This window comes from Protobothrops mucrosquamatus, unplaced genomic scaffold (assembly GCF_001527695.2).
Source record: "Protobothrops mucrosquamatus isolate PMUCROS unplaced genomic scaffold, P.Mucros_1.0 scaffold_278, whole genome shotgun sequence".
NCBI lineage: Eukaryota > Metazoa > Chordata > Lepidosauria > Squamata > Viperidae > Protobothrops > Protobothrops mucrosquamatus.
The window spans coordinates 994,289-1,006,701 of record NW_015386354.1 but is presented as its reverse complement, the minus strand read 5'-3'; the positions used below and the strand labels follow the sequence as shown (position 1 = coordinate 1,006,701).

General features: G+C 38.2%; 1 protein-coding gene across 1 annotated transcript; it reads left to right on the top strand.

Annotated features, from left to right (window-relative positions):
• Window positions 1–2,903: 2,903 nt before the first annotated feature.
• LOC107302633 (acylphosphatase-2) lies at window positions 2,904–10,999 on the top strand. The gene is made up of 4 exons (XM_015831751.1): window positions 2,904–3,039; window positions 4,907–4,923; window positions 6,461–6,570; window positions 10,422–10,999. The coding sequence occupies exons 1-4, from the start codon at window positions 2,985–2,987 to the stop codon at window positions 10,534–10,536; spliced, it is 297 nt and encodes a 98-aa protein (XP_015687237.1). The 5' UTR covers window positions 2,904–2,984; the 3' UTR covers window positions 10,537–10,999.
• Window positions 11,000–12,413: the final 1,414 nt, after the last annotated feature.

Below are 12,413 nucleotides of genomic sequence, written 5' to 3'. Positions count from 1 at the left end.
GCATGTTTGTTTATATTTCATATTTCTTAACTGCCCATCTCTTTTCACTCCCTTATGTTATACAAATACAGGTACGCTCGACCTACAACTACAATTGGGACCAGAATTTCCATTTCTAAGCAAGGCGGCTCTTAAGTGAGTCATGCCCCAATTTATGCCATGGTTGCTAATTGAATCACTGCAGTTATTAAGTGGATCAACGGTTGTGAAGCAAAATTCGGCTTTCCCTATTGATTTCGCTTGTCAGAAGCTAGCTGGGAAGGTTGCAAATGGTGGATTACATGACTCCAGGATGCTGCAATTTTGGTAAGTATATGGCGGTTGCCAGGTGCCTGAATTTTGATCATGTGACCATGGGGATGCTGCAGCGGTCATAAGTGCGAGGACCAGTTGTCAATCACTTTTTTTCAGTGCCATTGTAACTGAAAGGTCACTAAAATGGTTGTAAGTCAAGGGCTACCTTTAAAACTTACTGTGGTTTTATAATGGTAGTTAAGATTTTTCAAACTCTGTTCAAACTTGACTATGTATGCAAAATAATTTGATGATACCTAACTGCCGGGTTTGCAAGAAATTATATGTTTATATGCAGCCTGAGCTGTGGGGGTAATGTCTAAAATTTGCAGGATTGCACATCAATGCTGTGGGAATTCAGGAAAGGATAGTCTTGAATTGTAATATAACTGCTTAGATCTGATGACACGATATCTTGGGTTAATTTTGTTAACTGCATGACTCAGGAGGGTTGGAAATTCAAAGGAACAGAAAAACGCAATTAAGTAGGTACTAAGAAAAAAAAACACCTAGTTGATCCATACATCCAAAATTGGAACATAAGTAGCTGTCTTCTAAATATCAGATTATTGGTGTTTAGTGCAATATTATCTACTTTAGTAGAATATTTTCCAACTATCTGCAGCAGACAGAGATTGTGTTTATCCATCAGACTAAGCCATATTTTGCTTGTCCACGGTTTGCTGAAGAAGCCATGGTTCCTTGGGTTACAAACATCAAAGGCTAAGTTCACACACTCAAGGAAAACAAAAGCAAAGCAACATGTTACATAATTTGCCTTCACTATGAACTGCTAGACTGATTTGATGCTGGGTTTTGAATGGAAACCAGGACTAAACTCTGCCAATTGCAATTTGTAACAAATTAAGCATACACTGGGAGAAGATTCAATAAACGATGCAGAGATTTATTTTGCTCATTCTGATGCTGTTCATTTAGTATTGTGTTTAAAGAAAGAAAACAATTCAGTACAGTAAAGCATACAAAAAGTGAGAGGGAAACCAGAACAAATTCCTAGCAACTGGACTAAAGTCCCTTTAAGAAAAAAATACTTTTCACATTCTAATAGCCTTATAGTTTATTTTGATTCACTAGAAATTAAAGTGCAGCTAAAAATGCTTTTTGAAACTTGTCTATATAGATCAGGGATGTCAAACTGCCGGCCCATGGGCCGGATGCATCATAGCGAAACCGCGCCCACCCCATTGCCAGCAACAGCAAAAAAGTCGCAATACGTCATGACACATCACGTGACGTTGTGAGTTTGACACCCCTGATATAGATTGTCCTAGTCTTACGTTTAGTGACCATTCTAAGTTACAACAGCACTGAAAAAAATTACTTAGGAAAAGAGCCTCGCACTTATGACTGTCACAGCATCTGCACAGATTCATGAACAAATTTGGGTGCTTGGCAACCAGCATGTTATTTACAACAGTTGCAACATCCTGAGGTCATGTGATCAACACTTTCCACCAGTCAGATTGTGCTGTTTGCAGTACTAGTGTTATTGACCTTACGGTTGTACTGTGACTTTATTTTTACTTTTTAAAATTCTCCATACCATCCAAGAAAGAAAGCTATGATGAATTAAAAAATTGTGCCATATTTATTTATTAAATATACATTTGTATAGCTACTCATCTCATATAGTGACTCTAATGTCCCCATTTAAAGATTTTAGTGATATCATTGACCATAAGATTTCTTAAAATTTTAGGTCAGCAGACTATTACTTGAGTGGTATAAATCTCATGAGAAATGTACCTGGAGTATCAGAGCAATAGAATTATTAAAACATGGCCTAAAATGTTTGAATAGAGAAAAAAGAGACACACATGGAATAGGAGGAAATACATCTTATTTCAAACTCTTAGGAACACATCCTGAATCTCTCTTTAATCTGACATTTTGAGTTGGCAGTTCTTAGTGCGAGGCCCACGCATGTTCATGGGGGCTGAGATTGGCACAGTTCTTTAACAAATGCGTGCACATTTTGTTTTGGGGCTGTATACCATGTAACTAAAAGGATGTCTGCAACTATTTATCCTTTTCCCTCTTATCAATTCTTATGCTTACGGAAAATAGGAAGATGGAGAGGAAGAGCTAGAAAATAGCCTTGCTGGCAGGATAATTTTTAAAAAAAAAATCTCATTTTTTTGTCCTTGTATAAAATGTTAGACATATAATTGTCCTTTTCCAGCCTATAGGTATAGAAACCAATTGCTAAAATGTAAGATGAGAACAAGTTTCCTTCCAGTTGTGAATTTGAATTAGCTTTTTGCTATCTCCCTACAAAAGTTCCTTCCTGTGCAGCTATTATGAGGGTGGGTTTGGGAAGAGGAAATTGCCTTGCCTTGCTCCCTCTAGACTAGCATTGATACAGACTGATAATCATCCTCCAGGGTTTTTGCCAGGAGGTTCCCCAGCCCTGCTTGGAAACATTGGAAATGTCTTTCTGCATACAAAGTAGATGATTTAGCACAGAGTTAACTATGACTGAATAACAAAACACATTTCTTTGTGTTCTTTATTCCAGGTGGGCCACACATTGCTTTCGATCCTACTGCTGAATTTAGTAACACCCGGCTGGTCAAACTGCAGTGTAAAGCAGATCAGATAGCACACATACCTACCCCTCTCAGTCTCCTTGGAAGCTGCTGTCAGCTCCTCGTGACTTGGTCTGGACAATGGCTTCTTCCGAGCTCTGGGCAGTCGACTATGAGATTTATGGGGAAGTCCAAGGTGAGTCTAGATTTTATTTCCTCCCTTTGTGTTATTCTTGCACTACTTGCTAAGGATTTTTGTACACTGATACTGTTGCTTGGCTTTCCAGCGGATTGCTCTGCAAATAGTACAGTCCTTGAAATAAGATGCCTGCAGTCTGCTTGTCCAACTGCAGAATCTTGCTTCAGTTCTAATTTGCAGTAAGATAGTCTGGAATAGCTTGAAAAGCTATCTGCAAAGACTCTAAAGAACTTAATTTAAGCCGGTACACAAGGGGAATGTATGAAGAAGTTAATTGGGAGCATTAACTGAATTTAGTAATGAATCTACATATCATCCAGCAGAGAACGAGAGGCTGTTTCTCTGCAGTACTGAGATGTGGGCCATTTCAGGGAGGGAGGCTGAGCATCTTTGATTCAACCTCTTTTAAATTGAACATACACAGCCCCACATAATCTATTTTAAAAATAACATGATGTGTGACATTCAAGAAGTCATATAGCTTCAGCTGCCATTCTCCAGAAATGAGGAATCAAAAGAGGGCAGAACTCTTCTGAGACTTATGCTGTATTATGGGGTTGGATTCTTTCTTTGGGGGGGTGGGTAATACTTAGGAATTAGAATCTGTGATGTTTAGCTTTTGAGGGATTTCTACCTGCCTCTTAAAGTTCAGATAAGGGATTGTTTTCACAATTCTATACCCAGAGTCACTTCATGATTGAGGCAGCATAAAAGCTGATAAAAATATAGACAAATAAGTAACATAATAGGCCAGTAAAAGGTCTTATCTGCAATTCCTGGCTATTTGTTGGCTTATGGAAATGCCACAGAATGTTTAGTATTATTCTAAAAATTCAACGTTTTATTTATTTATTCAATTTCTGTTATTCTAATTGTCTATAATAGAACATTGATTAAGAATATAATTTCTATGATGGCAATGAAGGGGAAAAGATAAAAGTATTTCACAAGAGGCACAGGAGACCAAAAGTACTGTGGACTGTTTGTAGAAAAGAAATTAGAAAGCAAGATCTTTTGGAGGGCTGAAGACCACAGTTATGTTGAGTTGAATTCTAGATTATTTATCCACAATATTAAAAGAAAGCAACACACAGCCTGCTTTATCTCTTCTATGAACAGGCAAACAAATGAGGTAGGGATGGTTTAATAAGATGTTTAACCTAGATTAGGGTTTATTATATCTAAACAAACCAGGACTGTAAATGAGTTAACTCCACAGTGCTGGATCCTGAAAGATTGGAAAGCAAGAATTTCTTTTTTTCTGTCATACATAAACCTATGATGGAGTAAAAAAAAAAAGTTCTACTCACATAAGCACATTCATAATTTCAAGAAATATTAATCAATAATTGATTGCAGACAAATGATTGGCAAGCCCTTCAAAGAAGGCTGTAATTCAGTTGGATCAGTTGTGGCTATATCATCTTAAGATGGTGATGTCTTAAGACAGTCTTTGCATCTTGGTACCCTCAAGATGTGCTATAACCTCCATTGATCCCATATTTTTGAGAGGTTGTGGTGGGCCATCTGGACAGCAATGGATTGAAAAAGACTACTATAAAAAATTGAACATCTTGAAAGATGGACTTATTTTTAAGAATAATAAAAGTTTTTAAAAATGTAGGGAGAGCCCAGCAAAACAGAATGATTGGATTCCTCGCTTTAAACATTTTAATTATCAACCACTGGGCTATCTTGTAAATGATTTTATTGGTGCTTTAATTTTCTGTTGTGGGACACTCCAGTTTATAATCACTACTGGAAGAGCCCAATGGCTCACTTATGACAATTTAGAAATACAGTAGATATTGGTTTACTAATGTGTGGCTATAATGATATCTACTGTATCTCTTCTCTCTTTTAGGTGTCTTCTTTAGAAAGGTAAGTTGTATCTTTTCTAATATACTACTAGATAACTCATGACCCATTGGGTCAGCACTTCAGAGATTTTTCCTTACTAGATTCTTACAGCCTACAAAAATGGCAGAACTTCTAATATATTGGAAAAGTTCTTAAAAATTCAAGAAGATATCCAGAGAGGTATCTGCCCTGAAAATAGTCCATGCTGAACTGTATAGTACAGGGGTGCCAAACTGCCAGCCCATGGGCTGGTTGCATCATGTGGAGGCTGCACCCACCCCAGCTCCAGCAATGCGAAAAAAGTCGCAATACGTCGTGACACGTCACGTGGCGAGTTTGACACCTGTGGTATAGTACAATCAAAACATGAGGAGTTGACCACAAGACATGTTTTATGATATTTTGTATTATGTCATAAAATGCTTTGTGGTAATTTTTATGTTATAAAATGTTTTATAAAATTTGCCAAATTTCTATTTCATGGGAGTTATGGGTGCCAGATTTTGGATGCATTCTGTAATTTAGCCCATTTGAGGTATCTTGGTTCAAAAATTGCGCCCCTACGATATACCATTTTGCCCAATTAAAGGTTACACACAGACAAACAGGAGAGTGTTAGATGTATAGATACAGAGATAGATGTATATCATGGCAAAATGAGGGAAGTTGTGTTTTTGTTTTAACTGTAACTGGGTTACTTTAACTGGGTTTTCTAAAAGCTGTAAATATCATACCATGTACCATATGGAGATTTTTATGAAGAGATGTTTTCCTGCTTGAGCAGGGGGCTGAACTAGAATACCTCCAAGGTCCCTTCCAGCTTCTATTTCTATATAAAGAAAACCATTATTGTTCACGTATAATCCTTGAACCGTACTCCTGGATATTAGACCAGGAATGGAATCATGGGAGCAATAGCAGAGAAGCTGCTCATATCAGCTATCAACAGAGGTTGGGGACTGGAAGCAAGATTGGGATGAAAGGAACAAGGCAGGCTGATAATGTAACAGTAAGCCATTATTCAGATAACACTGAATAATCTCAGCACAAGTCTGGGACATTTGCATATATCTTGGCATCAACTGGGTGCTTATCTGGGTCTTAAAAATATCTGCTGGAAAATTTAAAAAAAAGTGTTATTGCAGCTTGAAATTCCTCAGTTTTGTCATGGTCTTGAAAACCTCAAGAATTGCTAAATCTGAGCAAGCTGATATCTCCATATGAATTCTGTACCTTAGAAGAAGTAGGCAGTATTTGGGAAAATATAGTAAAGTTCCAAGATGAAAATCAGGCTATTGTTGCTAAGCTGCATTTTTTTCAGTTCCTTCATTCCCTTAATACCGGAAGCCGCTGCCTATCGGAAACAGTCATCTCTAATCAGACATAACTGATTGAACTTTGATATAACCTTGACACTAGTTTTTCTCAATAAAGGTACTTCACACACTTAGCTAGAGTCATCAAATGGAGAGATACCAAGCAATGTATACAGTATAGTGTACATAATTGCAGAACATCTTTCCGATGATGATCTCTGTTTATTTTCTCCTCCTATTAGTACACAGAAGAGCAAGGGAGAAAACTAGGACTGGTTGGCTGGGTGAAGAATACAGCCCATGGGACTGTGACTGGACAGGTGCAGGGAACAAAGGAGAAAGTGGAAATTATGTAAGTAAGGAAACCTGGCTCCTCCAGTTGGAATGGTTTTACTGAAACAAGTGGGTGATAGTGCCTGACCATAAAAAATAAAGACGTAGAAGATGGTATGGAGACAGGGAAAAGGACTTCACATGACTCCTGAATTACCAGTACTGAAGGCCAATTTTGGAATTGGAGTGTTCTTTGAAATCCAGTACTGTACAAGTTGTCAGGAGTGAAGTTGGAATTGTTTGGGTTGTTTTTTCTTTCTTGCACTTGCTGGCCAAAGATAGAATACCTTTGGTGATGAAGATGTTCCACCACAGGCCTTAATTGTTGACTGGCCTGGTTACTGCTAATCAAACAGCTAAGCAACTACTTGTGCAGCCATCCACAGGGTGCTGAATACAATGTAAGCTTATTTATGTTCCTCTCTTGATCAGAGTATATTTTATTTTTATTTAAAAATTAAGATCTACAAGTTAAGGTGTGAGGCTAGTGTACTAACCATTCTTGTTCTTGCTCCTAAAAGAGAAAGTTCAGAAACCCCATTCTGATTAGGTTCCACATTATTAAGCTTCATCAGTGGATTCACTTAATGATTATATGATTCATGTAGAAGATGACCAGGTTGAGCCTGAGAGAAGGGTCAAACACATCATCAGTCTTTATTCCCTTCAGGCCCCAAAGAGATCTAAGTCCAGCCCACCTTGAATTCTGTTGACTCTTGTCTACTGCCAAGTTGCTTTGACCGTTAGTAGTTCAGATTCTTGTAGAGAGCGTTAGCATAAAATAAACCTATATATTCATCTGAACTGCCCTGACTCTTGATTTCCTGTGCTTGACAATTCATTTAACAACTGCAGTGCTTCGCTTAATAACTGTGGCAGAAAAATGTAAAATTGGGTGCAATTCACTTAACAACCCCCTTGCTTAACAATAGAAATTCTGGTTTCGATTGTGGTCGTAATAGAAATGAGAGCCTATTATAACAATTTTCACAACTGTGATCTGAAGATAGCCCCTATCAGCCTATTATAGGAGTCTTTCCCTTCCATCCACCCTCCATTGAGAATGCCTATGTAGGGTACCTCTCCAGACTCTGCCTCCAGAGGGAATCGACACCCTTAAATCTAGGACTTGGGTCAGCTTGCAATTAAAGAACTGGTCCAGAAGGAGATGAAGAAAATTGCTTTATGAATTTTTGAGCCATAGCAGAGGTGATTCTGTGTGGGGGTGGAAGGAAAACAAGAGCAAGTGAGCGAAAGCAGGGTCTGGGTTTAGGGTGACCTGCAAGCTTTGTGTTGTGTTGGTGTAACAACTTCTGCAATAGTGCTTTGTCACCTTTAGAAAGATGACAGCCAGAGGCAATTACTATAGCAACCAGATCTTCTATCACCTTGAAGAGAGAGGGGGGGGAAGGGAGGGATGGAGGGAGAGAGAGAGAGAGAGAGAGAGAGAACATGAGCAAAAAATAATAATCTGGGACAGTTGCCATAGCAACCTGCCTCTACATATTGTCTACCTTCATCTCTCAGGGGGAGGGGGAAATTGGGGCCATTTCCATAGCAACCACACTACTCCATCCCTGGCTTTGAGGAACCAGGGATAAATAGGAAGGAGATAATCCACAGCAACTCTATTCCTCAAGGCACATTCTTCTTCTCCACCTACCCCTTTCTTTCTCCTCCCAGGTCAGTGCAGGATAAGAAAGCAAAGGTGTACAACCATCCATGTGGCTCTCACCATTCTTTTGCAATTAAGAATTGGGTGGGAATAAATAGGCAGCCTTTCAGTTTTTGAAATGGAATACCAGCTGGGCAAATGTATTGTGTGTGGGCAACGTGCAGAAAGTTGTTTTCTTATGTTACATGGGAAAACTTCATTCATAGTGTTCTTTATATAACATGATCCTTAGAACTTTTCTTTAGATTTCACAGGCGTGGACTGCTTTTATATATTTTTTTTTGCTTAAAAATCAAACAGCTATATCCATTTCAGTTTTGGTTGCAGTCACATACACCCAGGTATTGGGCATGGTCTTCCAACTGATCACTGTGTTTGCCTTTCCCTCTGCTGCCAAATTGCAAATGTAAATTACTGTAAAATACACGGGGAGTGGTCATGGTGACTGTATTTAATTTGATTTTAATTAAATGTAAATTAAATCACATTTAGATTGTGTTTTGCCCCTTTAATGCACAGAACCCAGCATGGCGTGAAAGGTGGGATTTGCATAAAATCTTAAAATGTTAAAAGCGTAATTGCTATGCCCACTCAAAGAATAAACCACATTCTAGCTTAGTGTGATGATCTCATTCATGTAAACCAATAGCTGGGTTCCTACAATATTAAATTATGCAATTCAATTTTATCCTGGTCTAGCATGTTGTATGAACAAAGCAAAAAAAGTGACCTTTTGCCCAGAAAACAATCTAAAAATGTTACAATGATGAAAGGGTTTTGTGATAAGATACTACACTTGATCTTAGTCAAAGGGCTCAAAATATTTTGTGTGGAATATAGTTTATAAGACAATTAATCTATTAGTCCATGAAAATTGATAACACAGTATTTACCGTACTTAGTCTGTAAGATGTTACAAGATACTGGTTTTGCTGCCACAAATTCAGAACTCTTCGGGAAGTTATTTTAAATTGAATAAGCCTGTTTTTTTCCTGTTGAAATGATTACATTTAGAGCTAAAGATAGCATATCTGTTTTCTTTTGTTCTCAAAATGAAATTACAGAGACAAAGTAATCAGGTGACAAAGGAGTAAGTGACTCAGTGTCATTCAGTTGATTTAATGCCTCAAATTTATTTAATTAATTAATTGAAAAGACTTGTGTGATTACCCATCTTAAAAAACACAACTCTGGATGGCTCACGATATAGGTTTGAACTAGAGTCTACTTAGTTTTATTCTACCAATTATATATATATATATATATATATATATATATATATATATATATATATATATATATATATATATATATATATATACACATATATTTGGCTCAGGTTATAAAATGACAAGTATAGATAGTCCTCTGGAGTAGTCTTTGTATTTATAAGCATGGCAGTGTCCCTGCAGTCACATCAAAGTTTGTGCCTTTGACAACTGATAAGCAATGCTTTCATGTATTTATGACAGTTGAAGTGTCTTGGGGTCATGCGATCCCCATTTGCAACTTTCCCAGCTGTCTTACAAGCAAAGTCAGTGGAGGAAGCTGGATTCATTTAATGACTTCAGAAAAAAGGTCATAACTGTCTTAACTGCATCCGTTACTGATGGAAGTTATAGTCCCAATGGTGGTTATAAATTGAGAGCTACCTGTATATTTCAGGCATCCATTCTACCACTATATGTTCCAAAATCATGCAAAGATATTAGAAAAAATATTTAATATAAGTTTAATCTCTCCAATTCTCCTTTAAGATGGGGGTAATGTACACATTTGAACTCAAAGGGGGAGGGCTTATATTCAGGGTGCAATGTTAAAAGAGTCTCTATAAAAGCCTTGTTTTTCCAATTACGTGGGAATTTATCCCATTACAATTATTTAAATCTTCAGGAGTGAAAGCCTATTTAAATCTTCTCCCCACTTTTTTTCCCCTTCTGCAACATTATTTACTTCAAGTTAATTGGAACCATTTGTTCTGCTGGTAACTTTTGGCAGTGTACTTACTTCCTTTCAATGATTCATGGTGAATCTGTATTAAAATGTCTAATAAAAATGGGCCTTGCCTTCCAACAAATGTGCACATTGCACCTGACGGCTTTTGGGGGTCTGTAAATAGCTACATTCCTGTTCTGGGTAAAACAGGAGACGAAGGGACTTGCGCTGTTAATTTTTGCTTCTTCTTCCCCGCCCAGGAAGAATTGGTTACGTAGCGTCGGAAGCCCCATGTCTCGCATTGATCAGGCCGTGTTCTCAAATGAGAGGCAGATCACTGCTCTGGAGTTCCAGTCCTTCACCACCAAGTATTAAAGGCAGTTGGCTGGTCCAGATGGGATATGGCTACGTCTAACTACCACGAGGGCTTTTCTACTCAAAAGGAAGTATCGCCTTCCCTCTCAACAAGGATGTGTTGTTACTGCTGCTACTGACATTAGAGTGTGTTTTAGACCTGTGGCACTTCCAGGACTGCTGCTAGTGAACTGGAAAGCACTTGCTGCCCTTAAACATCTGATAAAACAACATATCTACTCTTCTTTTCCCCCTTTTCTTATAACTTGTACTAAAGTAGTAAGGAAAAGAACTAGAGGTAGAAGGAAACGTGTTCTCTTAAATCTTTTCTTTCCCAATGTGTTCACGCGCAAACTGGGCAGTTGTCTTTTAAGCAAACATATAAAGAAAAGTTTCCTACTTGCTCCCTGGAAGCATTCTGCTTCTTCTCCTTAACAGTAATCCCCAAACCCAGCAAAGACTATTGGCTCATTAAAGATGATCTTTGAAGGAAAGCAAAACTGTCTTTTTTTCAGTGGAAACTAGGCAAGCTCAGATATCTGCAGAAGCTTTTTTTGGAGAAGAAAGATCATATTTATTTCTGGAGCAGCTCTATGAAGACCAGAGAATGGAGGTAGGAAGATTGAGAGAAGCAATAACATAATACGGGTAGCATCGGCGGTCTGTTCTGCAGCTCGTATGGCTCAGCTGCCTGGGTGTATTTCAATAATTAATGTGGGTTTCTCTTTTTCTCTGCTGCCATTGAGATGCAGAGATTGTCCATTTGGGAAAGTCTTTCTGATTATCTGTCCACTTTCCCAGGCTACAAAAGAGGCTTTTCCTCTTTTCTAAGTCACAAATTCCTCTGTGCTAAAAGTATACATTCTAGAACATGGAATGGTGAAGGAGCAAAAGAAGAAACAATGCAACATATAAATTTATTAGCAGAAAATGTGACCCAGCAAAGTCGTTTCTTCTCACCAGCTGTTTCTTGAGTTATTTCTACTCCTTGCTCTTGCCCAGTCTTTTGTGGTCTTCAGCATTATGGAGGGAACAACAGATTTTCTGATCTGCAGAGAAACCTTTGAAGCTGCCAAGACTCTGAAAATGACAGGCAAATGGAATGCCAAGTGTTCTTTGAAGTCTGAAGATGGGGTGTGGGTGTAGTTTTTGCTGTAGTTTTTTAAAGCAGAGGGGGCTGGATGTTTGGGGATGTGGAGGGGGGCGGTTAAACTCATATAACAGTGCTTTCTGCAAAGGCTCATCCTTTGTCACAACCTTCTAGCCCAAATGTTCATGCGTAATAGTTATCACCTTCATTTCGTTAGTTTATATTGGATGCTTTAACCACCTTTGACTGTAATTGGTTTGAAGGAAATAGTTCTGGAATCTAACAGGTTATAGTACAAACATCTGACTTGCACTTACAGGAATGCATTAGTGTTTTGAAGATATTAAATTTATGGGAACATAGGCAATTGCAGAAATATGGTAGAGAGGACCATCGTTAGAGGGGCAAAGGATGAAAGCTGAAATCAAAATCCTTGATAGCAAGTGTCAGCTTGGGAGGAAGAAAAGCACCTTCCCCTCCTGATATAACATATACATACATACATACGTATGTATGTATGTATGTATGTATGTATGTATGTATGTATGTATATATACCGAGAGTTTTTCAGACAGACGGTCTGATTGATTGCACCTTAGGCATTTTGACTGCTATACTGCAGTTCTACTTTTTTAATAATCTCTTTTGCCTTGCAGCCCCCCAACTAGGGGCGTTAAGCAGGCTCAAGTCACTACTGCAATACATTACAAATTCAGATTTCTGGGAGACTAGTATAGCTATTTCGGACTCATTTTGTCCTCATTAGGTTAATACAACTGCCTAGCATGTAGACTGCCCAGGTTCGAAT

Excerpts from the sequence above, each read along its gene's own strand:
- LOC107302633 (XM_015831751.1), top strand. The coding sequence starts at position 2,985 with ATGGCTTCTTCCGAGCTCTGGGCAGTCGACTATGAGATTTATGGGGAA. Across the intron at positions 6,571-10,421 it reads AAGGAGAAAGTGGAAATTAT|GAAGAATTGGTTACGTAGCG; the intron begins GTAAGTAAGGAA and ends TTCCCCGCCCAG.